This window comes from Muscardinus avellanarius (assembly GCF_963383645.1).
Source record: "Muscardinus avellanarius genome assembly, chromosome: 11".
In the NCBI taxonomy this organism is placed as follows: Eukaryota; Metazoa; Chordata; class Mammalia; order Rodentia; family Gliridae; genus Muscardinus; species Muscardinus avellanarius.
The window spans coordinates 41,474,921-41,499,898 of record NC_137797.1 but is presented as its reverse complement, the minus strand read 5'-3'; the positions used below and the strand labels follow the sequence as shown (position 1 = coordinate 41,499,898).

Below are 24,978 nucleotides of genomic sequence, written 5' to 3'. Positions count from 1 at the left end.
CTAGGGTGAAGCTGCCTAGGGAATGTTTGCAAGCTCATCAACTTAAAACCACAGAATAAGCGCCTCATCTCATCATCACTGACAAGACAGTCTGTGGTGAATTTTGTGTTGATGACAAATGCTTACCTATCTGATTATTTATCTCTGATGCAAATTGAAATTGAGGGCATTTCCTTTGTGCTTTATCTCTGAAGTTCACGTCTGCCCAGAAGGGAAGGAATATTTCGACTGCAGGTTTCCCGATCCTGAATTACCAGCTGGTGGTGTAAATTGTGAGACGACATGTGCAAACCTGGCCATGAACTTCACTTGTGCCCCGTCCTCACCCTGCATAAGTGGCTGTGTTTGTGCTCCCGGGTAAGTCTCTTCTTCCTGATAACATAGACCATTCAGGATTGCTTTAGCACAAGATCTTTTAAAAAACGTTATTTGCAGAAATAAGCCAAAATTGTTATTTTAACTGGTGGTTAAATTTGGGTTAGTAGCTAGAAGATTATTTTAATTATTTTGCTAGGCTCCTGCTACCTTGTGCAATGTTATTAAAGTAATGCATGGAACTGAGGAGAGAGCTTATTTCAGAATGAAGATGGAATTTCTCTAATAATTCAACTGTAATTTTGGAGAAGAGATGTGATTATTCACTCTTCATTTGAAACATTCTTCAAATGTGTATCTTCTTTAGATTTGGTTGGTGCAGTTACTTGTGGATATTAAACTGGCACTAAATTCTAATAGCACTGGTAACTGTTTTATTTTGTAGATGTTACAGAAAACATTTTATGAGGCTACAAAGGAGAGTGGCTAAGAGTGGGAGCTCTGCTTCAGACATACCACAGCTTAAATCCCAGTTAGCTCAGTGATTTACAAATTCCTTTTAAGGCTTAGTTAGGCTTTGTGAGATGTGGTATATGTGTGTGTGTGTGTGAGGGGGTACTCAATAAATATAAGTCACTATTTTATGAAGCCTGTCTACTCTTATCTTCACAAATTTCCTTCAGTTGCAGAAATGCCTGGTACACATGAAAGGTGAACAGAACCCAGTGGCTATTAGCTTCCTTACAGGCACACACATAATCTGTCCTCCCCAGCCCTCTCTTGTCTGGGAATGAATAGAGGTGGTGCATACAGAGAGGGCCATCTCAGGCAAACAGGTCGTCCTTTCTTCCTCAATGGACATGTTCACACAAAGAGATTCCTGGGATCACTTCAGAGAAGCCAGGAGCACAGAACAGAGAAGTCTTGTGGCTTAGTCCCCAGGAGAATCACATTTGTCTAAATGGTCCCACCTGGAATAGGCTGAAGGGCCAAGTAGCTGGGGACTGGTATTAGTCTCTTTTCAAAGGAAGAACAGAAGAGGCAGAGCAAAGAATTGTCTCAAAATAACAAGTGCCCACCCATGGGAAAATAGAGACTGAAATTAGGCCAGAGGGCAGATGAGCAAGGAAGACATTTTAGTAAAACAAACAAGAAAATTATGGTAAGCAGATTAAAACCTTTAAAACCTACAATATTTCTTGATTTATTTGATTTGACTTGTTAATTTTAGGGATACATGGCTTATTAAAGCCATATCATAATTTTTTCATATATTGTGTTTGATGCTAGTACTTTTTTTGTTTTGGTGTTACTGGGGATTGAACCCGGGAGATTTATACTTTCAACATACATTCCCAGGCCCTTTTCTTTTTGTGTTTTGAAACAGAGGCCAACTATGTTCCTAAGGGTCTCACCAGGTTCCTGATGCTGTCTTTGAACCTCTGATCCTCCTTCCTCAGCCTCCCAAGTACTGGGCTTATAGGAGTGTGCCATCATGCCTGATGATGCTATTATTACTTTTAAAAACATCTATTTACTATTGCCCTTGACTTTGTATTTATTTACTGGTTGACTCTCAGTACAAAACTTAATTCTTACATCTTCTCTGATTGTATTGAAATAAGTAGAGTTGGAATTGACCTAGAGTCCTCAGATTGGTTTGGAAATAATTTTGTTAACAGGACCTTCTAGTCTGAAGTTGTTTATGGCAGTGTGACTTGCCTTGTCTTCCATGTGACCTTATCTGGCTCATTTTGGGACAATAGCCTAGCATCATTTGTTTTCACCAGGCTCCTGGTAGTGCAAGCAATTTATTGCCTATAAAAGGATCACATAACTCAAGTTTATAAATCACTGTGGACTGAAGAAATGGGAGGTAGTAGAGATGAAAGAGTCCAATAATCCAGACAGGGTGGTGCATGCCTGTAACCCCAGTAACTGAGTAATTGGGAGGCTGAGACAGGAGGATCGCAGGTTCCAGACCAGCCTCAGCAACTTAGGCTTACAGCAATCTAGTAAGACCCTCTTTCAAAACAGAGAAAAATAAAAGAGAGCTGGAAGTGTAGCTTGGAGGTAGAATGTCCCTCAATCCACAGTACTAAAAACAAACAAAAATAATCTGTTAAAATTGGTTTCAGCTGAATGTGGTGGTGCACGCTTGTAATCCCACCATTTGGGAGGCTGAGACCAGAGGATCGCGGTTCACCAGAGGATCCTCAGCTACTTAGTGAGGTCCTTTGCAACTCACTGAGACCCTGTTTCAAAATAAAGAATAAAAAATAGGGCAGGGGGTGTGGCTCAGAGGTCAAATGCCCCTGGGTTTTATCCCTAGACCTGCAAAAAATAAATAAATAAAAGAAAAGAAAAGAAAAGAAAATTGGTTTTAAATATAAATCCTCATTGGCTAAAGAAACTCAGGACAAGTTAAGTACCACTTGGACTATCAAGTTTTTACTTATTTATTTATTTATTTATTTATTTATTTATTGTACTGGGGATGGAACCTAGGGGCATTATACTTCCATGCTATGTCCCCAGCCTATTTTTATTCTTTATTTTGAATCAAGGTCTCACTGAGTTGCAGAAGACCTCACTAAGTAATTGAGGCTGTCCATGAACCTGTGATTTTTCTGTCTCAGCCTCCCAAGTACTGGGATTATGAGCATGTGCTACCATGCCTTGTTCAAGTGCGTCTTTAAAATGGTTATCATGAAGCCGGGTGTGGTGGCGCACACTTGTAATCCCTGTGCTTGGGAGGTAGAGACAGGAGGATTGCGCAGGTTCGAAGCCAGCCGCACTGGCTTAAGAGACCTCGTTTGCAAAAATAAAAAAAAGTATAGTTTGCAAAAATAAAAAAAATAGGTCTGGGAGTGTAGCCTGGAAGTAGAAGGGCTCCCAAGAACCCCAGTACCACCAAAAAAAAAATGATTATCATAATATTTACTTCATTAGCAGTTGAGCATATGCAGCACACCAGTTATATGATAGGTGCCCAATAAATATTTATTACCTACTCCCCTCCCCAAACCTATGTAAAGCAGTAAATTTACAGTGGTTGATAGTTCCCCTCTTTTTTCTTCCAGTTTTTGATTACTTATAAAACTTTATTAGCCATCACTATAATCACTTTTCATACCACTACTTTGACTAGGTATCTAGGGATTGTGCTTCAATTAATCGAGACAGAGTTTATGAGACATCTAAGGCTTGGCACACCGCTCAGCTACAAGGGATAAAGTACTAAAGAACAGATAAGATCCTAACAGGATCTGCCTCAGGGCATGACCACTAGGATAAAATGAGTTATTGATGTCCTTAAAGGAGGTTGCGTAGTGTTTGAGTCACACTGAAGTAAAAATACTTGGTTTTGTCATTGATTTCTTTATTACCACTATAAAACAGTTAATCAAGTACTTAGTTTATTGTGATGAATCCTCCTATAAAGATTTGTGCAGATTTCTAAGTATAGGGAGATTGCAAGGGGATTGGGGACATTGAAGATTGCATTGAAAAGATTGCATTAAATTAAGACTTAAATGATTTGCAGAAAGGTTCTCTAGGAAGAAGAATGATACAAAGTCCAGCAGGCATAACAAGAGAGAATTTAGATGAAAGATAGAACCTAGGACACTGTGGTCTAAAAGCAAGACAGTCAGTGAAATGATGCATCACTTAAATGCGTAAGCTTTTGTTTTTAAAGTCACTTATACTCAATGATTATTTTCTATGTGCTAGAAATGTAGACATAACCATTGATAAGATGTTCCTAGTCCCCCTGAGTGAAGTTCAAAGTCTAGAGGGCAGCATGTAAACTGTAGGAAAGCACAGTCCTGAGTATGAAGAGCTGTGAGGGGGAAGCAGAGACCAAGTTATGTATGTGATGGTTTATATTTGAGAGAAAAAGCAGAAGTTCAGGGTTCCAGACTTCTATCTTAATTGCTCTTTTTCTGTGATGCTGGGGGTCAAGCCCAGAGTTTCATACACGCTAGGCAAATGCTGAGCTACATTCCCTGCCCTAAGTTAATTTCTATAACATTGAATTATTATGCTTTAAATAAAATTGAGAAAATACTATATATTTTATCTTAGTAGCTCTTTATCTTATTATTTTATTTCAAATAAATAATTTCATAAATATTAAATAAAAATTATTTAACATTTACTGATATGCCACATATTTAAATTATTATGTTTATATAACTCTTATGTTTATTATTCATTCTTATATGTTCATTGGCTATCATTAATTTAAATTATTACTTATGAAAGGTACTTAGAAAAAGAATTTTAAGAATATTGAAAAAATGTTTGTATCAAAGGTATTAAAGCACATCACAAATATGTATTTATTTAATATTCATATAATAAAATGTTTTGATGACATACTAAATTATTCTCTAATACTCTTATATTAATATTTGTAATTAAGACAAAATTTGTATATATTCTAATTTTATATTCCTCAATATCTTTAGATACTATTCCATAGGGTAATAGTTTAGGAAGGAGTTAGTATTTTAAAGTAAACTAGCATTAAAAATAGTATGTTGGTAAAAAAAAAAAAGAATACTTGAAAGCTTGAAATCTGGGTGTGGTGTTACATGCTTATAATCCCAGTAATTGGGAAACTGAGACTGGAGGATCACAGGTTTGAGACCAGCCTTAGCAACTTAGCCCAACCCTGCTTTGACACAGAAAATAAAATAGGGCTGGGGGGCAAGGGTTGCTCAGTGATCTAATGATCCTGGGTTCAGTCTTTAGTACAAGTCAGGCTTGGTGGTGAATGCTTGTAATACTAGAACTTAGGAGGCTGAGACAGGAGGATCACAGGTCCGCGACCAGCCTCAGCTACTTAGGTCTTCCATAACTTTTTGAGACCTTATTTTAAAATAAAGAATAAAAATTAGGCCTGGAGGTATAGCTTGGAGGTAGAGTGCCCCTGGGTTCAATACTCAGTACCGCAAAAAATAAAAGTAATAAATAAATAAATAAAAGGAAGCCGGGCGTGGTGGCTCACACTTGTAATCCCAGCATTCGGGAGGCTGAGACCGGAGGATTGTGGTGTGCAGACAGCCTCAGCTACTTAGTGAGGCCCTCCACAACTCAGTGAGACCCTGTTTCAAAATAAAGAATAAAAAATAGGGCATGGGGTGTAGCTCAGAGGTCAAATGCCTCTGGGTTTTATCCCCAGACCCGCAAAGAAAGAAAGAAAGAAAGAAAGAAAGAAAGAAAGAAAGAAAGAAAGAAAGAAAGAAAGAAAGAAAGAGAATGGTTGAATAAATAAATACAAGGCAGAAGAGTAAGGGAGCAGGCAGCTCTTGAGTGAAATACAAGCCTCCTTCTCCCAGGAGAGCCATATTTTGTTCAGGTCCTGACTGACATGACCAAATGTTTCTTCATCCTCTCTACAAACATTTCTTTATCCTATCTACAAACCCTCAGCTACTGAACATATTATAATGTGCATCTCCCTTCAGTTGCCGTGGATTGGACATTGTTAAGTAACCAATGCATAATTGGGTGGAGCCAAGAGAACAGAATCCAAAACAGGTCATCCGTTACAGAAAATTTAATATAGGAAATTGGCTAAATAAGTGTCAGAGGACTAGAGAATCCCAGAGAAAACCAAGAGTTGAGGCAGAAATCAGAACTGGAGGAGATGGCGGCTAGGCAGAGGGAAGAGTAGAGGATCACATCCCAGACAAGAGGAGGCTGCAGAGCTGGGGCTCAGACCTGGAGGAGGGGGGTGCCCCAGCCCCTGCCCATTCGTGTGGGTGCAGTAGAGGCCGGTTCTGATATTGAATTTCACCCTCTGAATCCTGGGATTTCTAAAACCTTCCTTGAACCGAGTGTGGTGGGGCATACTTGTAATCCCGGTACTTGGGAGGCTGAGACAGGAGGATCTCAGGTTTGATACAAGCCTCAGCTACTTAATGAGGCCTCTGTAACTTAGTGAAAACCTGTTTCAAAATGAAGAATAAAAAATAGGGCTGGGGGTGTAGCTTGGAGGTAGAATGCCCCTGGGTTCAATGGTGGCACACGCTTGTAATCCCAGCATTTGTGAGGCTGAAACCGGAGGATCACCTTTCATGAACAGCCTCAGCTACTTAGGCCCTCTGCAACTGAGTGAGTTCTTGTTTCAAAATAAAGAATAAAAAATTTAGGGCTCGGATGTAGCTCAGAGATAGAATAACCCTGGGTTCTATCACCAGTAGTGAAAAAAAAAAAGAATAAAAAATAGGGCAGGGGTTGTAACTCGGAGGTCAAATGCCCGAGTGCCATCCCCAGACCCGCAAAAAAGAAGAAGAAGAAGAAGGAGAAGGAGAAGGAGAAGGAGAAGGAGAAGAAGAAGAAGAAGAAGAAGAAGAAGAAGAAGAAGAAGAAGAAGAAGAAGAAGAAAAAGATAGGGCTGGGGGTGTAGCTCAGAGGTAGAATACCCCTGGGTTCAATCTCCAGTACTGAAAAAAAAAATATATATATATATGGTTATTATAATAAAAGAAAAACAAAACTCTCATGATTTTAACCCTAAGCACTCAGAAGGAAGCTTTTGATTACTCTCTATATTCTATAATAGAAAAATTTATCTTTTTCTCATAATTTACTATTTTATCAAAAACCTGTTAGATCTCAGAAAATTTCCTAAGTAGTAAAAAGTGAAGACAGAGCTTACTTTCTCTTTTATTTTTCAGAAAAACTCACTTTATTAAAATTTAGGAGCTGGGCGTGTTGGCACACGCTTGTAATCCCAGAATTTGGGAGGCTGAGACAGGAGGATCACGGTTCACAGACAACCTCAGCTACTTAATGAGGCCCTTTGCAACTCAGTGAGACCCTGTTTCAAAATAAAGAATAAAAAGTAATAGGGCTGGGGGTGTAGCTTTGAGGTATTATGCCCCTGGGTTCTATCTCTAGTACAGCAAAAAAAAAATTAGTTTTATTTTTCTTTTTTATTATAATATGTAAATAACAAAAATGTCAATATATCACATCTAATAATTTGCCTGGAATTTACTTAATTCTGTGATATGTAAGGAACTGTGTAAAAAAGGGGGGGGGCAAAGACTAGATCTAATTCTGGTTAGATAGAATATGCCCTCGATGGCTGTAGTAAGTATGAAAGACAAGATTATTGATTTTTAAAGGGCTGAATTTGCAGTTTATACTAATTTTACTTCTCTGTTTGGAAGAATGGCAGAGCACAAAGGGAAATGCTATGTTCCTGAAAGCTGTCCATGTATCTGGAAGGACTGGGAGTATCTCTCAGGAGAAGTGATTGCTACACCTTGTTATACCTGGTAATGAGAGCCACTTATCTCACAAAAAAATCCTAAGCAATTATATTATTTTCATTTATCTTACTGAATTTACTTGGTGTCACAGACCAGCAAAAAAAAAAAAGAAAAGAAAAGAAAAAAAAATCAAGGAATTGGAGAAGAGATACACTGGGGGAGAGAACCAAACTATTGTTTTTATGTATACCTATTCAACTTAGAAGGAGAGTGTGAAATATGACAATTTGGAATTCAATAGGAAACCATCTTAAGCATATAAGTACTACATGTTCCAAAGAGAAGACCATATTTAATGGAAACCTTTCTGTTTGGAAGTAAGCTAAACTAACACCATAAAACAAAACTTGAAATATAATTTTCTATAAATTCAGTGATTCTAAGCTCATGAGCAAAGTATTAAATTGACACCTGCAGGAGATGACAATTTTTTCTTTTGATCGCTAGCAGACCTATGCTTAAAACCCTGTGTTCAACTTTTACTCCACTATGCATTTTCTCTGTAACCCAGGTACAGTTTCTAGGCTTGATTTTTCTGTCTGACTATATATTTAAATGCGGTGTTAAATATGTGCCTAATTTTCCAATGTAGTGGGTATTATTATAGTGAATTGGCAATATTTCTAAGAGTTTCTGGTTCAGTTAATGCTCTTGAATACCAATCTTCCCATTTTTATGCCACTTGAAAAGCCCTAATAAGAACCAACTTTCTGAGCAAGGCAACTGCTGTTCTGCTTTAATAGTGTGTGTCGACGAGGAATGTTCAATTGCACATACTACCCCTGCCCAGCTGTGTGTACAATCTATGGGGACCGACACTACCACTCTTTTGATGGACTGGAATATGACTACATCAGTGATTGCCAGGTGTTTTTGATAAAGGTAGGTCACGGTCATTTTTATTTGAACTTGAATAAAATCATGGTAAAGAAGAAAGAGACAAATGTGAGTCAAAAAGACAGCCTAGAAGTTGAGGGCCAGAGCTACAACACATTGACTTGGAATGCATCAGCCTGTAGGTATAGCTAAGACTGTAGGAGCGGATGAACACACCAAACATTAGGAGACAGTAGTAGACAACATAAAAGCCGAGCTGGTCTGTGTCATATCCAATTCGTATATCATTAATGAAACCTATAAAATCATAGCAATTTTAAACTAATTTCTTTAACTCATTCTTAAGTATTTGTAAGCTCTAAACTAGTCCTTTAGCTCTCTATACCTCTGTTTTCTCGTCGATAAAATAAAAATAATAATTGTACCTTGCTCCAAAGGTAGTTTTGAATATTAAATGAGATAAATATATGCAAAATGCTTAGATAGTGCCTGAAAAAATACAGATTGCTCAATAATATCAACTATTTTTATTATTATTAGCTTGGTTTGATGAATATAAATATGACCTTGGATTATGTCTTTTATTACTATAACAATAGAAATTATTCTTAATTCTAGAAATGCTATTTAGATTATGTCTGGTGAATTCCAGCCTGAAGATGACTTACAACATCCTAAAGTTTCTCATGTATATAATGCATGAGAAGTTTTATTAGACATTACTGAACCCAGAATTAAAACTCTAAATGAAAATGTAAATTTTAGAAAGAAGTCACACAAGGGTAAACAAAATAATATCTTTTCCTCCAGCAAATGAACATGTGATTAATACATTTTTTTTTCTGGATGTGTCTTTTACTTTATTAGAGGTTTGCATGTGATCCTGTTCTTTCAGCCTCTGTCAAGAAAGTTGAGTGTTATTTGCATTTTGTACTAGTTCTAGAGGATGGCAAGTAGCTTCCTATGGGCTCTGAGTGTATTTATGTTGTTTGGGTTATTTGTGGCACCAAGGAAAGCACAGTAATATTCTATGAGCACATTTATTGGCCTTTTCTAAATAAGCCTTGTTTTAGCAAGCAGTTTTACATTAGAATCATCTCATCTCCTGAAGTTTCGATTATAAATTGAAAAACTTGAAAAAATACTTATCTATTTAGGGATTTGAACACATACACTAATATATTTCATTCTCAAAATGTTTCCTATTGATTTTGTACCAATTTCTCACTTCCCTTGATCTTTGTAGGTGCCTCTGCCAGGGCTTTAAGTGCCTTCTGCTTTTACCATTCTGGATGTGTGCTCTTGAGTCCTTCAATATCTCCTTCAGTTTCCTCTTTTTGTCACCCTTTCTTCTTGCATTTTCCCAACTCTAGACAGCAGAGCTGGCTTCTCAGGGTAAAGACCAACTCTTAGCCATCACCGTTTCACAGGGAGGGACGCCCTGCTGGGAAGAGCTGAGGTGCCTTGAATGTGACCGAACTGGGTGTCTGTTCTTGGTTCCACCCCTTCCTTTTAATGTTGGGCATGTTCATCCCTCCTATAATCTTAATCATACCTATAGGTTGATGTATTCCAAATGGACATCATAGAGCTCTAACCCTCCATAGCTTGGTTCTTTTTGAATAACTTTGTCCCTAAAATAGTACATATATTTTTAATCTGTCAATGTTTCTAAGACTCATACTGTCAGAATCATGGCTTATTAAGAGCCACAGTGACAGCCAGTTGCAATGTCTCATGCCTGTAGTCTCAGCTACCTGGTAGGCTGAGGAAGTAAGATCACAAGTTGGAGGCCCATTTAGGTTACTTAGTAAGATCTCATGTCAAAATAAATATAAAAAGGGCCAGGTGCAATGGCATATATTTGTAATTCCAATACTGAGGAGGTTGAGAGAGGAGGATTGCAGGTTCCTGGTCAGCCTCAGCTATTTAGTGAGGATCTCCACAGCTTAGTGAGACCCTGTTTCAAAATAAATAATAATTAGAAAATAAGCCTGGGGGTGTAGTTCCAAGATAGAATGCCCTGGTTCAACCCCCAGTACAATAAATAATAATAATAATAATAATGATAATAATAATAATAATAATAATAATAATAATAATAATAATGGGCTGAATAGTATAAAGGGCTGAATAATAATATAAAAGGCTCAGTGGTAGAGTGTTCCTAGGTTTAGATTCCAGTATAGTTCCATCTTTCCTTGGTCTTTTCTCAAGTTATTCTCTGTACATGATTTCTTCTGCTCCCCCTAAGAGATGTTTCCAGCTCACATTGGTCTGTGTTGTCCTTATATCCTATTGTTTTTTAGTAGTTCTCATGTAAAAATTGAGTGTCTAGGTATATTGATTATTTTATACATGCTTAACTAGATTATATATCATTATATGTCAGCCCAATGCATTTACTGCTTTGGGGGCTGCTCACAGACACTAGCACAGTTATAGCTAAAGGATAATGCTAAAAAATACTTGATTTCTTCAACTGTCTCAATGAAAGGGTAGAGGCCACAAGCTTAGACTTAATTTTTTTCTAGTTGTAGTAATCTAATGTGTGGGATAAATATAAACATATTTTCCACATGAAGTGTAAAGAGCAATGCTTCTTAAACTTTAGTTTGCCAGCATGTGACCTAAGGTTATTGTTAAAATATGGATTCCGTTTCCATAGAGTCTTGAATTCTGTCTTTTTAACAAATTACTAGATAGAACTGGTGCTCTATGTCTTTGAATCATACTATGAATAGTGAGAATGGATTGGGTTTAGGAGAGAGAGAGGAGAGACCCTTAAACTTCATTCCAATTATTTTTGAAATTCATCTCTTCTGATCAGTCAATTTTAAATCTCATTCAGGAAAAAGGAAGTTTCCTTTGACAATATGATGTCAAACATAACATGTTTCATTGTATATATTATAACTGTTACAGATATTTTTATGACATCATTTTAAGCAGTAAGACAAGAATTCTACCATACCCTATTTTCATTTTGTATGCAGAAAAAACGTTTACAACTATCTACTAAGAACATTTAAAACCTTACTCATATTAATCTTCTCTACAAAAAATTTCCAATATGTGGAAAGTATCATTTTATAGTCATATAGGTGTTTGGTGAACTTAGTAACTACTTTACTAGTATTCCCTGCCTGGATTTTTCTTAACCTTTTATTTCCTTTTTGTAGCAGAGAAAGCATAGTATTTGCCACTAGTATTTTCAAGAAGTGATTATACAGATAATGTTTCAAGTGGAGTATTTGTTTCAACACTGATTCCTGGCAAAATGAAAATACGTACTGTGTTTGATGCAGAATTTTTATAAAAGTATTAATTGACCAATATTCATTGGCAAATATTTACCAACATAAATTTCCAGTCCATTTCACAGGCAAGATCCATTAGGGTTTGTCATTTAGTATTCACAATCTGATTTTCTATATTCACCTTAATTTGTCACTATGTCCTTGTATTAAAATGAATGCATTTTTCTGGGCACAGTGGCACACACTTGTTATCTCAGTTTTTGGGATGCTGAGTAAAGAGGATCATGGGTTTGAAGGTAGCCTCAGCAACTTAGTGAGACCATTTAAAAATATAAAAATGGCTTAGGTTGTAGCTCAGAAGCAGAATGTTTCTGGGTTCCATAAAAAAAAAATGAATACATCTTGTTCAGTTTCAATTTTTTTTCATTTTTGCAGTACTGGGGATGGAACCCGTGGGCATTCTACCTCCAAGCTATACCCTCAGCCCTATTTTTATTCTTTATTTTGAAACAGGGTCTTACTGAGTTGTAAAAGTCCTCATAAGTAGTAGCTGAGGGTATCCTCAAAATGTGATACTCCTGTCCCAGCCTCCCAAATGCTAGGACTACAGGCATGTGCCACCATGCGCAATTTTAAATTTTGATAACATTGGCTGATTGTATATCAGAAAACCCATCCCAGGAAACATCTTTTTAATATTTGAGTTAAAATTTGTATTGCTATTTCAGTATCTGGACAAAGATCTGTTGACTTAGTAAGAATAAGATGTGTAGAACACTAAAGTCTAAATTCAAGTTCTAGAATTGTACATGTCATTTTTTAGCAAAGCAAAATGCTCTTCTATAATGTTGTTTTCAAAAGGAACATTGTTTCTAAACAGTAGACTTCAGAACTAAACCTTTACTGAATTTGATATCTTGAAGGAAAAACTTACTGTTAATAAATAACAATCATACTACCAATTTTTATTATATTTCCATGGGAAATTTTGCTAATATTAATAAAGCCAGAATCAGACCCCGAAAATGTTTCAAGACAAATTGACCAAAATATACAGGATAAGCCTCAAACCATTTTATTTGGTCATGAAACATTATTATTGCAAACCAAAGACAAAACAGTAATTAACCAATGCAACTAACTTTCATTGTCTTGAAATATGATTATGGTAGGTTAAACTTCTCCTTGCTTGATTTTTTTTTTTTTTTTGCTTCAGTTTTTTCTTTGGTAAGGTATTGTTTCTATTTACTCCATCTGCTAAGACTTCCTACCTACAATAGCGCTTTCCTTCCTCTGGAGGAATCAAATTCCTTTGAGAAAGCAGCATGGCTGTCAGCTCACTTCGTTATTTGATGCTGTTTCAGTGTCAAGAGTCACCTCTGTGAATCACAAGTTTTGTTGTTTCTTTTTTCAGCCAGGTTTCTGTCTTTTTTCTGCTGATTATAGAATCCAGGTGTTGTCTTTGTTTTTTTATAACACCTTTACATTTAGTGAAAATAATCTTTTATTTCATTGAGCCCTAGTGATCTAATTAATAAAAATGTCCCTTTTATTTTAATTGAACTTTAAAAAATAATATTCCAAGCTGGGCGTTGTGGCACACGCTTGTAATCCCCTTGCTTGGAAAGCTAAGACAGGAGGATTGCACAGGTTCGAAGCCAGCCTCAGCTGCCTTAAGAGACCCTGTTTCCAAATAAAATATAAAATAGGTCTGGGAGTGTAGCCGGGAGGTAGAAGACCCCTGGGTTCCATCCCCAGTACCACACACACACAAAAAAAATTCCATTTTATTTTAAAGCATAACATTACTTGACCTCATATTTTTTAGAGATGTTATCTTTCTCTTATCTATGAATCATCTTTTGTCTGCTCTTATCTCTTGGTTTTGAAATATGACCAAGTTCTGGTACAAAGTGTTTACCACAACTCTGTTGAAAAGATACTTATTAGACTTCAAAAAGTCAGGTTCTCTGATATTTTGTTATTTGGGGAAAGTTTTCTCTTTACTAAAAATAGCAAATAGACTATAGCACATTATTATTTTCTAGGTTGAGAATTTGAGTCTATTTTACTTTATTTAATCTTCCTTTTTATAATTTTACTGATGCATTATAATTACACCTTATAATGTGATACTTATATATGTATCTATCACTTGGTTTGATTGATTCTACCTTCTACCCCATTATCTTTCTCCCTGTACATGTTGGTGAGATTGGAAATTATACCTTCATATATGAACATAACGTTATTTGGTGTTTCCTTCCTCAAGCCTCCTTTTCCCCCTCCTGTCTCTCTCCCCCAGTCCCATCCCACTATTCTACTGGCCTCTTCATTTATCTGAAATCCCTTTTCTTTTCTTTCTGTTTTTTCCCCTCTAGCTTCCATATATAAGAGAAAACTTTCTGAGACTGACTGATCTCACTTAGCATAATGTTCTAAAGTCCCATTCATTTTCCTACAAATGACATAATTATGTTCCTTTATATGGCTGAGTAAAACTCCATTGTGTGTATATATCACATTTTATTTATCCATTCATCTGTTTATGGGTGCATAGGTTGGTTCCTGTAATTTAGCTGTTGTAAATTGTGGCACATTATTTTTTAAGTGCTCTGAAAAAAAGTTAGGAAAATGTTGGATTTTCTATTTCCCGAGGTAAGATGTGATTTAAGAGAAAAAAAGATACAAGGAAAAATATCCCCAAACAGAACAAGAATAAAAAAAAAATCAGCATCTTAACCTGTGCCATAAATGCAAAGAAAGTGGGCACTGAATGTCTTCAGTAAAAATGGGAAGCATATTATTCCAGCTTTCCAAGCCAAATGATACTTTCATGAATCTATGACAAACCCTATCACAGCTAGGTTTTGTCCCATAATTTGTTCTAGATGAGGTTTTTCATCATTCTCTTCAGGTGATATTATAAACTAGCCACTGGTCTTCTTAAACCTCCTAAAACCTGCTAATTTTATTTTTCTCAAATTTCTATCCCTTGCAGCATTTGTTCACATAGACATTTCTTACTTATGTACTTTCTATGCTCAGGGCTCAATGCTGAGAAGTGATGAGAAAAACAGATGTGGGTCTTGCTTCACTAGAACCTTAGGTTGGTCAGGGAAAGTTAATGTTCACTTGATCACAGAATTCTTTGCCTAATCAAAATTCATGTGGAATCACACCTGTAAAAGCCAACAATTACTAAACACAAAATTCATTTAAATCTTTCATATTTTCATCTTAATTTTTTTTAAATTCTTGCCTTGTCTTCTCTGATGTAATTCTTCTTATTTGGTTCCGTTGTCTCTGACCACTCTTCTCTCCTCTAATGTCTCATTCCCCCTCTTCCTTCCTTCCTTCCTTCCTTCCTTCCTTCCTTCCTTCCTTCCTTCCTCTTTCTTTCTCTCTTTCTTTCTCTCTTTCTTTCTCTCTCTTTCTCTTTCTTTCTTTCTTTCTTTCTTTCTTTCTTTCTTTCTTTCTTTCTTTCTTTCTTTCTTTCTTTCTTTCTTTCTTTCTTTCTTTCTTTCTTGTTTTTGGAGGTATTGGAGTTTGAACCCAGTGTATCTACCTCCAAGTTACACCCCCAGACCTATTTTTTTATCTTTAATTTTGAAACAGGATCTCACTAAGTTGAGGGGGGCCTCACTAAGTAGCTGAGGCTGGCCACAAACCCGGATACTCAGCCTCCCAAATACTGGATTACAAGCGTGCACTGCCATGCCCATCTCATGTTTCTTAAGACTCTATATTTCCCAGGTTTCATGTTTCCATATCTATCCCTTCCACAAAACTCTCAGGTGCTTGGGATCTCATAAGATCTAGAACACACAGACTTTGTTGTATTTATTTATTTATTTATCTTTAGCTGCTGTATCAGCAGGGATTTCCTGTGGGATAGCTACCCTTAAATGGGGTGGGGGCTATGATGAGCGCAGAGACTTACATTCTGAGTTCAATAATATATGACACCGAGAGGTTGAGCAGTGGTGACAGCTCAAGTTTTGGAATCACTTAAAAAAGTATCTTCTATTGACATTTTCAGAATAAAGAGAATCGAGTGTTTTTGAGGAGCCCACGTAGCACATTGATATCGACCTTTTCCCTCTAGCTTTGTAATGCTGACTTAATATGTTGCCTAGCAACTCTACAGCATTATTTCCAAACCTAATATTAACTTGAAATAAATTAGAAATGGAAAATTTAGAAACATGACTCTTAGGCATTTCTATTGTTTCGGGTTACTGTCACTATAACATGATGTTATAAGGCAGACTATAAAAGTAGATTATTTCTTGACATTTCTGATTTAACATAAAGAATAAAGCTAATATTGAGGCAATTTAATTAATAGTAATGGGAATGTAATGACAATAAAAAAGCCTTTCAGCAGCTTTCTCGTCCCTTCATCTAAATAACTCTTTTGAAGAGGAAGAGCAAAGCAACAGCATGAATTATATAATTTTTTCTTCTTTGAAAATCATCATAAAAGCATAAATGTATGGCATTGGTTCCTTTTTTGAGTAGTACAATGCTGTAACCATCTTAATGACCCTCATTATTCTGTTTTTCAAAATTTAGACAATGCTTTGCAAAAGGATTATTTAAGAAGCAAAAGCTCTCAGCATGTATCAAGGAAAAAATGGATCACAGAGAGGCACGTTAATTACTCCATCAGCCCCATTCATTAAAAACCTCTCCTCTAGGCACTGTTAATAAGTCAGAATGAATTTGGCCAAACTAAGAAATATTGATCTACTGTTCATATTGCCAGGAAGGTGGATACCCAAGGGTAGAGAATTTACACAAAGACCCATATAATTTCCAAATATTTAAAGATGTTTCCTAAGTATGAAAATGTAAAAGCTTCAGGAAATGTCTGTGGGCTTTTGGAAATTGGACTTTTTTCAAAGGAAAATGTTATATTGCTTTCATTCCTTTTCATGAAGTTCTCACTTTCCACAAGTTAGTGAAATGACTCCTAGAGCAGTTGTTTTTAGCTTTCAGGGGGATAAATTTTCCTTTGTAAATTTGACAAAAACCACCGATTTTCTTCCTAAAAAAAAAAAAAAAGTATATGAGGTGATAGATATGCTAATTATTTAGCTTGACTTAATTATTCCATATTGTATGCATGTATCATCATGTTACATTTTTTCCCATAAGTATATGCAATTAAAATTTGTCAATTATAAAGAAAGAATCCACATACCAGCAATTTTCATAATGAGTGTCTGGGGTCTGTGGAACCTATGAAGAAGCCCATCTGTGAAACTGAGATCTAAAGTAAGAAGCCCTGGTGCTAGAGAGCATGTTCTTAGCAATAGGATGGGGAGTGGCCTAAATAAAGGGTCTAAACAGAGCTTAGATTACAGTGTGTGAGGCCAAAAAATGTTATTTGAAACTAAGAACTTGCTATAGCCTAAAGTGGATCTTTTCCTCAACTATTGCTAGACCCTTCCTAATTTCTTCACTAGTGGTATACAAAAATAACTGATTAGTATTTTGAATTCTGTCTGCACTTATTTAGCTAAACAACCTTGAACAATCAATCCCTCTTATCCTCAGTTTCCTGATATATAAAATATAGACAATATAAAATCATAAACTTATTGTAAGAATTTAATGATGTATCCTTTATAGAGTTTAAAGAAAGCCCTCACATAATATGCATTATTTTATATACTAACATATACCAAAGTTTTGTATCTACTTTAATTCTAATTTGTGGGCAATACTTAATCAGCCAGAAAACTCCCTAAAATAAAGCTAAAGGTATGTTTTCTAAAATGCAAATATTTATTTTAAAAATTCCCCTCAGTACTTTATTGTCTTTGTGGTTATTTATTGATAAATAAAATTATAATGGTTGATGTATTTGAGCTATAGTAGTAAAATGAAATAAATTTACTAGAAGATTTTAATAGAGATATTAGAGGTATTTAAAAGTTGAACTACTTTTCCATGAACATTTTCACATTACTAGGTAAAAATAACTTTTATTTTCATTTTAGAAGAAATTGTTTTTCAATTTCTGTTGAACACATTATAAATCTTGGTATTCTTTAATATGGCTTTTAAGAATAACTAGAAGTTACATGATATATAATATACATTTATATTAATAAAATACTTTTTACATTTCAGAGTACAGATGATTCAGATCTATCTATCATTGCCCAGAACAAGAAATGCTTTGACAACGATATTGTTTGTTCTAAAAGTGTTTTGATTTCGGTTGGAGACACTGAAATTTACCTGAACGATACTCCTTACAAACAGGTTTGTGAATTTTTTATTTTAGGATATTTAAACTTACCCTAAGGATACTGACAATACTGCTCTTTTTTTCTATATGTGGTTATAAGATCCATGTATCTTCTTTGTCAGTCTTTGTGGCTTCAGTCAATTATACACACCTTGTTTCTTCTTTTGTACCCTACTTTTTAAAAATTATTTTATTGGTGCATTGTAATCGTACATCTTGATGGAGTACAAGATGGTAAATGCTTACATGCACATATGACTCATTTAGCTTTTCCCCGATTCCCACGTCATCCCCTCCCTTCTTTTGAAAATGCTTTCCACCTTTCTTCCTTTCCCTGGTCACTCTTCCAGCTCTAGAAATCCATACCTATTGCCACACCTATTGCCTTCCAGGGCCTCCACACTGTCTCTGGTGCCTAGTTTTAGTTCCTCTCTCTAACCCATCCCCACACACTGCAGCCAGGGTACTTTCTCTAAAATGTAAATGCAAACTCCTATCTCTCTAGTGCCTCAAAACTTCCAGATGTCTTCTGAGTGCCCTTACCAGGCATTGCCAATCTGCTGGTTACTTTCCTCTCCTCTTTGCTTTTTGTCTCTTTCTGCTTCATATTCACACTCCAGACATGGGAGCTTTTATCATTTCTATGCTTTTTTACTCTCCTCTTTTTTTTTTCTTCAGGAAATACCACTGGAACTATCTTTCCATTTAACTCATTCTTGTGCAGTATGTTTTAGGTCCTGCAGGGAGCTCCTTTCCAGGCTCTCGAGCGTGCTGATAGATTATACATCATACTTCAGTAAAATTACTTGTGTAATTCTCTGACTTCCCCCATTGTCTATGGCCTATGTGAAAAATGAGATATTTTTCTCCTTCATCTTGTAGCCTGGGAACCTGCCCAGATTGAAGGAGTGAATAAATTTCACTCACTAATTTACTCATTCACTTATAATGTCTATTAATATGTATCTAACCTTGTGCTAAGGAATGAGATTGTAATAGTGTAAAGATGCTCTTGTACTTGCCTTTAAGGAACTTATATTCAGGTGAGGGAAACATTTAAGTGAATAAGGATGTGCAGAAAGAGGTGCTATGACAAAATGTCTCCAAAGATTAATAGAAAAACTCTTGGGAATAATACCTAAAGCAACCTGGGATGCTCGGGTTAATTGTTCAGAACACAGACTCTGGAGTCAATCAGTACTGACTTAGTAGTCCTGTCCATCACATGCTGTCACTCTGGTGCTTTCTCATCTATAAATGTGGGTTGATTTTAGAATCTAATTCTTCATTTCATATGAAGATTGAAATGAAAATATGAAATAATAGATTTGAAGAAATGGTTAGACTATTTATTCTCTCCCATGCTTTTAATTTTTGAATGCTCAGAAGTCATGCTCTGGATGAAAAGGTTTGAATTCTAAAGGATGATCAGGTATTTGTTAGATGGAGAGAGAGATTGGATGACAATACAGAGACTCACAGGAGTGGAATTGGAAGATGCAATGGCATGCTTGAACAACGGCAAAAGGTTTAGTTTGTTTGAAACACAATACATGGGTTAATGGATGAAGAATGTGGCAAAGGGCTTTGGGAAGGGATAGTTCAAATCAACTCTAATTCAGGAGGCATGGGGGCAGTCAACAAGGGGCTGAGTCCTGACTCTGGAAGCCCTTGGAAGACATAAGATATTTGAACTTCATTTTATAGATAAGTACTTCTGGAATTTGGAAGTGCATAATTTGACAAGTAGCCTTCTAAAAGTGACCTCTTTTCTGGAGTTTCAGAACATTATTTCTCTAAGTTCGATCTGCGAACCATCTTCATTAAAATAGTATGGAATATTTGTTATAAGTGCTGGATTCTGTTTCCTGTCTCAGTAATTGGGATGGCTTGGGTTGAAATGAAATTAGTATTTCTAATGATAACACAAGTTCTTCTGCACATTAAAGTTTGAAAACCATGACCCTAGAACATAGTTTATACTTATGGTAGAAACACTGAGACCAACTTGGCAAGCAATCAAACTTTGGAAAATAACAGCTTCTATAGTCATACTAATATCTTTTTAAAGTAATTACAGCACTATGGCATAGACATCAGATGGATGCTCATTTATAGGTGAAGGTTCTCTTTATGAACAAGAATGTTTTTCTGAAAAAAGATATATATATGTATATATATATACACATATATATATATATGTATATATATAATCGAGAGAGAGAGAGAGAGAGAGAGAGGGAGGGAGGGAGAGAGAGAGAGAGGGGCAGGCACGCACATTTTTGAAGTGGTAATTGCAAATCTATATAACTTTCAACTTCCAATTTTCACTTGTATGTGGGTGTTGAAAATTTTTCTTTACATCAGTCTTGAAGAATAAGCAAGATTAAGAAAAGTCATGCAAATAGTTTGACCCTAATAAATCTCTTGTTAATATGTTTTTGCTTGAATACCAAAAGTGGAAAGTACCATTTTTTTAATGGACAGATGGACTGCTCATCCAGGGAAAGGGAAAAAACTATATATATATATATATATATATATATATATATATATATATGCATAAATCTAATTCAATCAAATATGTGGGACATAAATATTTTATTTTTCTAAGCTATAATTTAAATGTTTTTAACTATATACATTTCTATATTTCTTTTAAACATTACTAGAGTTTGTTTAAAGTGCTATAATGCTTATCTGAAATGGAGACCACTATTTTGGACAATTCATAATACCCAGCCTTCTAAAAAGAAGCATTATCTCCTAATCTGAAAAGTAAGGAGTACAGCAACTCCTTTTGACCAAAAAGGATTGTTCTTATAAGAAACTGCCTTGCCTAATGAAATGAAGCATTTTGCCTTTAAAGGCAATTGGAAAAGATGTGCTTTTGTATCAGGATAACTGATTTAAAACCAACCTGTAGGGGGAAGGCAGTCAAGTCAAAGATAAATAGGGTAATAGACAGGTACTGAAAAGTGTAATGAAAATAGGTTTTATGGCAAAGAGTGACTTGCAGGCAAAACAGACTACGAACTATGGGTCCTAGTGAAAAATGAAAATGTAGGGCCCCTTGTTCAAAACAGAAAAGAACATTTTTTTTGTTTCTTGGTTTCTCTTCCCCAGCATGGTGTTTTCATACTTTTCAGTTAATACTGTACTCACTGGGGCACTGGGTATGCCCAGGCTGAGTGCAGATCCTCACAGTACCGAGGGCTCAGCTTGTCCTGCCTCTGAACTCTGGGTGGAGTGCAGCATTGGTCCCTGGGTGGGGGCAGAGAAGTAGGCAGCTGAGAACCAACCCTGAGTCCTGGGAGGTGGGGGACAGCAGGAAGCTGAAGGCAGATGAGCCAAGGCTCCAGGGCAGGTGTACCTGCTCTCTGTCCCACCAGACTCCACTTAGGAAATTCAAAGGTAAAATTCTTAGTATTACAAGATGGCAACTATAAAACATTCAAACCCAAGTGTGGGGACCCATTTTGGGGTTTTGGCCGATGCACTATCCAAATGCCCACCATTCTAGCCCATCTAGGGAGAGAGTTTTGCTAAGGCAATTGGGGGAGGCCTCCCTGAGGAGGGAGTACAGGGTCGCAGCTTTTGGGAAAGAGGAAATCAGGCCAAGGTCTGGTAGAAGAGGTGCTAGCAGGAGGAGTGTCGAGCCTGTGAGGCTTAAATTGGTGTAAGTTTGTGTAAATTGAAGACACAGAAAGGGCAGCACGGCTACAGCTTAGTCAGGGAGAGTAGAAGACTGGGAAGTGGGAGGCTGAGATAAAGTGGAGCCAGTTAACTATATATAGGTTATATGTGAGATATAGATTATGTACACGATGTATGTATTGCACAGTGTAGGGGTGCACACCTATTATAAGGATAACCTCAGTCTAGGAGATTGAAAACTTATATATGTCTACTTTTATTCCATTTGCCCTTTGAAATATTTACTTAAAAGCCACCATAGTATAACAATCTCAAACTATGTTTTTGCTAAATACTTTGGTAGGAAAAATGAACAAAATATTTCATATCTCCTTCCCATTTTTATTCTGAACCTAGATAAATTAATTTATTTGGACATAATCAAAGTGTTTATGAAGTTATTATATGAAGTATAGTATGAAGTTATAGAAAATAATTTCAAGGTCACATTCAATGTAATAATATTTAGGGTATAGCCTCTGTTTATAAAATACTTCATATTCTTATTTTATGCTAAAGATACTCTAAATTAATTGCTCAATATATTCCATTTTTAATTTCTGCCTACATTTACCTATTCTAGTATGTAAATTATTTTCTTTTATAAACAAATATAATTTGACAGTTCCCTCTTCAAAAGACCTTATTGACTATCTTTTGCACATTGATAGTTACTTTGTTTTTAGTAATTGGGTTGCAAAGTGTCTCAGATTGGGCTTCACTGTTTAACCCACACTGTAGCCCTTTGATGCTCTTCTTACTTCTAGATAAATCTTGACTGTTCTTGTCTCTAAACCTTTATTTAAACTATTTCTTTTGTTTGGAATGATTTTTTTTCTCTATTCTAATTGCTATTTCTCTATTTCTTACTATTCATGGCTTTTTATAGATCAGTTCATATCCTACCTTTTATAAGAATCTCTCTCTCTCTCTCTCTCTCTCTCTCTCTCTCTCTCTCACTCACTCTCTCTCACACACACACACAGAGGTGTGTGTGCACATATCTACTATGCTACACTTTTTAGTTTTCAAACTCTTTTATGGAAATTTTCACTGGATTTTGAAGGCAGTTAAGCATCTTCTATTAATTTAAATAATTCTATATTTTCAATACATACAGTTTTTACAGTTTTCCCTGATCACACAGTACTGCTGTCAATACATATTTGATAACACCGGGCGACTATTTTGTGTTGTCTTTAATTACTGAGAAACATGAGCAAGGCCAAATTTCTCTTTCATAGGCAGCCCATAAAATTTCCATTTTATACTTTTGCATTGTAATTTGTTATAAAATTCAGAAAGACATGGTCCAGTAACTAGTACATAGAGTGCTATTGACAGTAGACAATTAATTTGATACGGTTTGATCAATGAACTTGATATTCACTGTTTTTTCTTTCTCTTTCTTTTCTTTCATTTTCTTTTCTCCCTCCCTTCCTTCCTTCCTTCCCCTCCTTCCTTCCTCCTTCCCTTCCCTTCCTTTCCCTTTCTTTCTTTCTTTCTTTCTTTCTTTCTTTCTTTCTTTCTTTCTTTCTTTCTTTCTTTCTTTCTGTTGTTGAAGAAACGATCGGGTTTTTTTCTGGAAAGTAAACCTACATACCAGCTTTGGAAGGCTGGGTACTACACTGTTGTGTACTTTCCAGAGAGTGACATCACCATCCTATGGGATGAGAAGACAACCATTCACATCAAAGTTGGGCCACAGTGGAAGGTAGGTCATTCTGTCCTTTAAGTGAGAGACAAGACATGAAATTACATTTACTTTTTGATGTTTGGAAATAAAAAGATTGATGTTTTCCTTTAAGAACTAGGTTATATTTTCAAAACTACTTGAATCATACCCCTGGGAAGAACTTTACCCACTGCAGTACACTGTTTGTGTGCAGTTCTTTTTTGCTTTAACCATACAGCATCTGTTTTCCAGGGTTGAATAGGTCAGCTGCTTTCATCCCCCCCCCCCTACTCCTTTCAGCTTGGTTGTATAATTCCTTTGTACACCTAGATTCATTTGTTAGGATTTATTTTCTATATTTTGATTCCCATTCTCGTTATTTTTATAAGCTTACACACAGTAAAATTGCAATAACAGTTAATTAATTAATTAATTAATTAATTTAGTAGTGCAGGGGATTGAACCCAGGGGCATTCTACCTCCGAGCTATACTCCCAGCCCAATTTTTTTTATTTTTTATTTTGAAACAAGGTCTCGCTAAGTTTTAGAGGGACTCTCACTAAATAGCTGAGGCTGTCCGCAAACCTGTATCCTCCTGTCTCAGCCTTCCAAGTACTGGGATTACAAGTGTGGGCTACTACACCCGGCTAATATACTTTTAAACTACTCTAGGGTTCCATACTATTGACAAATGCATGGAGTTTTGATCCACTGCCACCGTTCTGTATAAGACAGACCATCAGTCCCCATCCCCTCATTTCACTCATTTTGTCCTTTCTTGTCAACCTCACCTCTATTCTCAAGTCTCTGGAAAACCCTCTTTATAGGTCTGCTTCTTCCAGGTATAATATAAATGGAAATGTGTAATAGGTAGCCTTTGGAATCTGGCTTCTTTGACTTGCAAAATAAATTTAAGATCCATTTTTATTGTTGTGTGAATTAATGGTTACTTCCTTTATAGTGCTGAGTACTATTCTTTTATGCAGATATGTCACAATTTCTTTAACCATTCATGGTGTAAGATTGAATCTAAGTTTACAATTTTTGGTGACTTATTTTAAGTTGTTTTGCCTATTATTCTTTGTTAAACTTTTTTATTAAATATTGTTATAATTTTGCCAGGCGTCGTGGTGCACGCCAGTACTTGGGAGTCGAGACATGAGGATCTGGGTTTGCAACCAGCCTCAGCTTCTTAGTGAGGCACTCCACAACTTAGTGAGACCCTGTTTTAAAATAAAGAATAAGAAATGGTGCTGGGGATGGGGGTAACTCAGAGGTAGAATTCCCCTGGATTCAATCCTCAGCACCACAAAAATGTTAAATATTGTTATAATTTTTATTTAAGATGTCTAAAGGTTTATTAAACTTTTAAAATTCACTATTTAAGGTTGGTTTTAAAGCAGGTATATTTGAAATTGAAATTGATATGCATGGATATAACCTGTGTCAAATTAGAGCAAAGCCAAGATAGCAATAACAGTCTCATGAAAAATAAGATAGGTATATTTTAAAATATTTAACATGCTATATATTTAAAGTATCATTATAATAAAGCCACAGTCTTTCTGTTTTAAGGGAGATAAAGCCATCGTTCTATTCCTAGGGTTGCTCAAATCTTGCATATCTTTGATGAATTTG

General features: G+C 35.9%; 1 protein-coding gene across 2 annotated transcripts in view; it reads left to right on the top strand.

Moving 5' to 3' along the window:
- OTOGL (otogelin like) overlaps positions 1-24,978 on the top strand; it is a gene marked incomplete at both ends in the record, with an annotated part of 138,688 nt that overhangs the window by 54,893 nt on the left and 58,817 nt on the right. Inside the window, 5 exons of one of the 2 annotated variants that reach the window (XM_080706670.1) lie at positions 195-357; positions 7,506-7,613; positions 8,351-8,489; positions 17,849-17,983; positions 23,230-23,379. In XM_080706670.1, coding sequence (XP_080562796.1) covers positions 195-357; positions 7,506-7,613; positions 8,351-8,489; positions 17,849-17,983; positions 23,230-23,379 — 695 coding nt within the window. The remainder of the gene's footprint in view (positions 1-194; positions 358-7,505; positions 7,614-8,350; positions 8,490-17,848; positions 17,984-23,229; positions 23,380-24,978) is intronic. The other variant, XM_080706671.1, reaches the window with a different exon arrangement.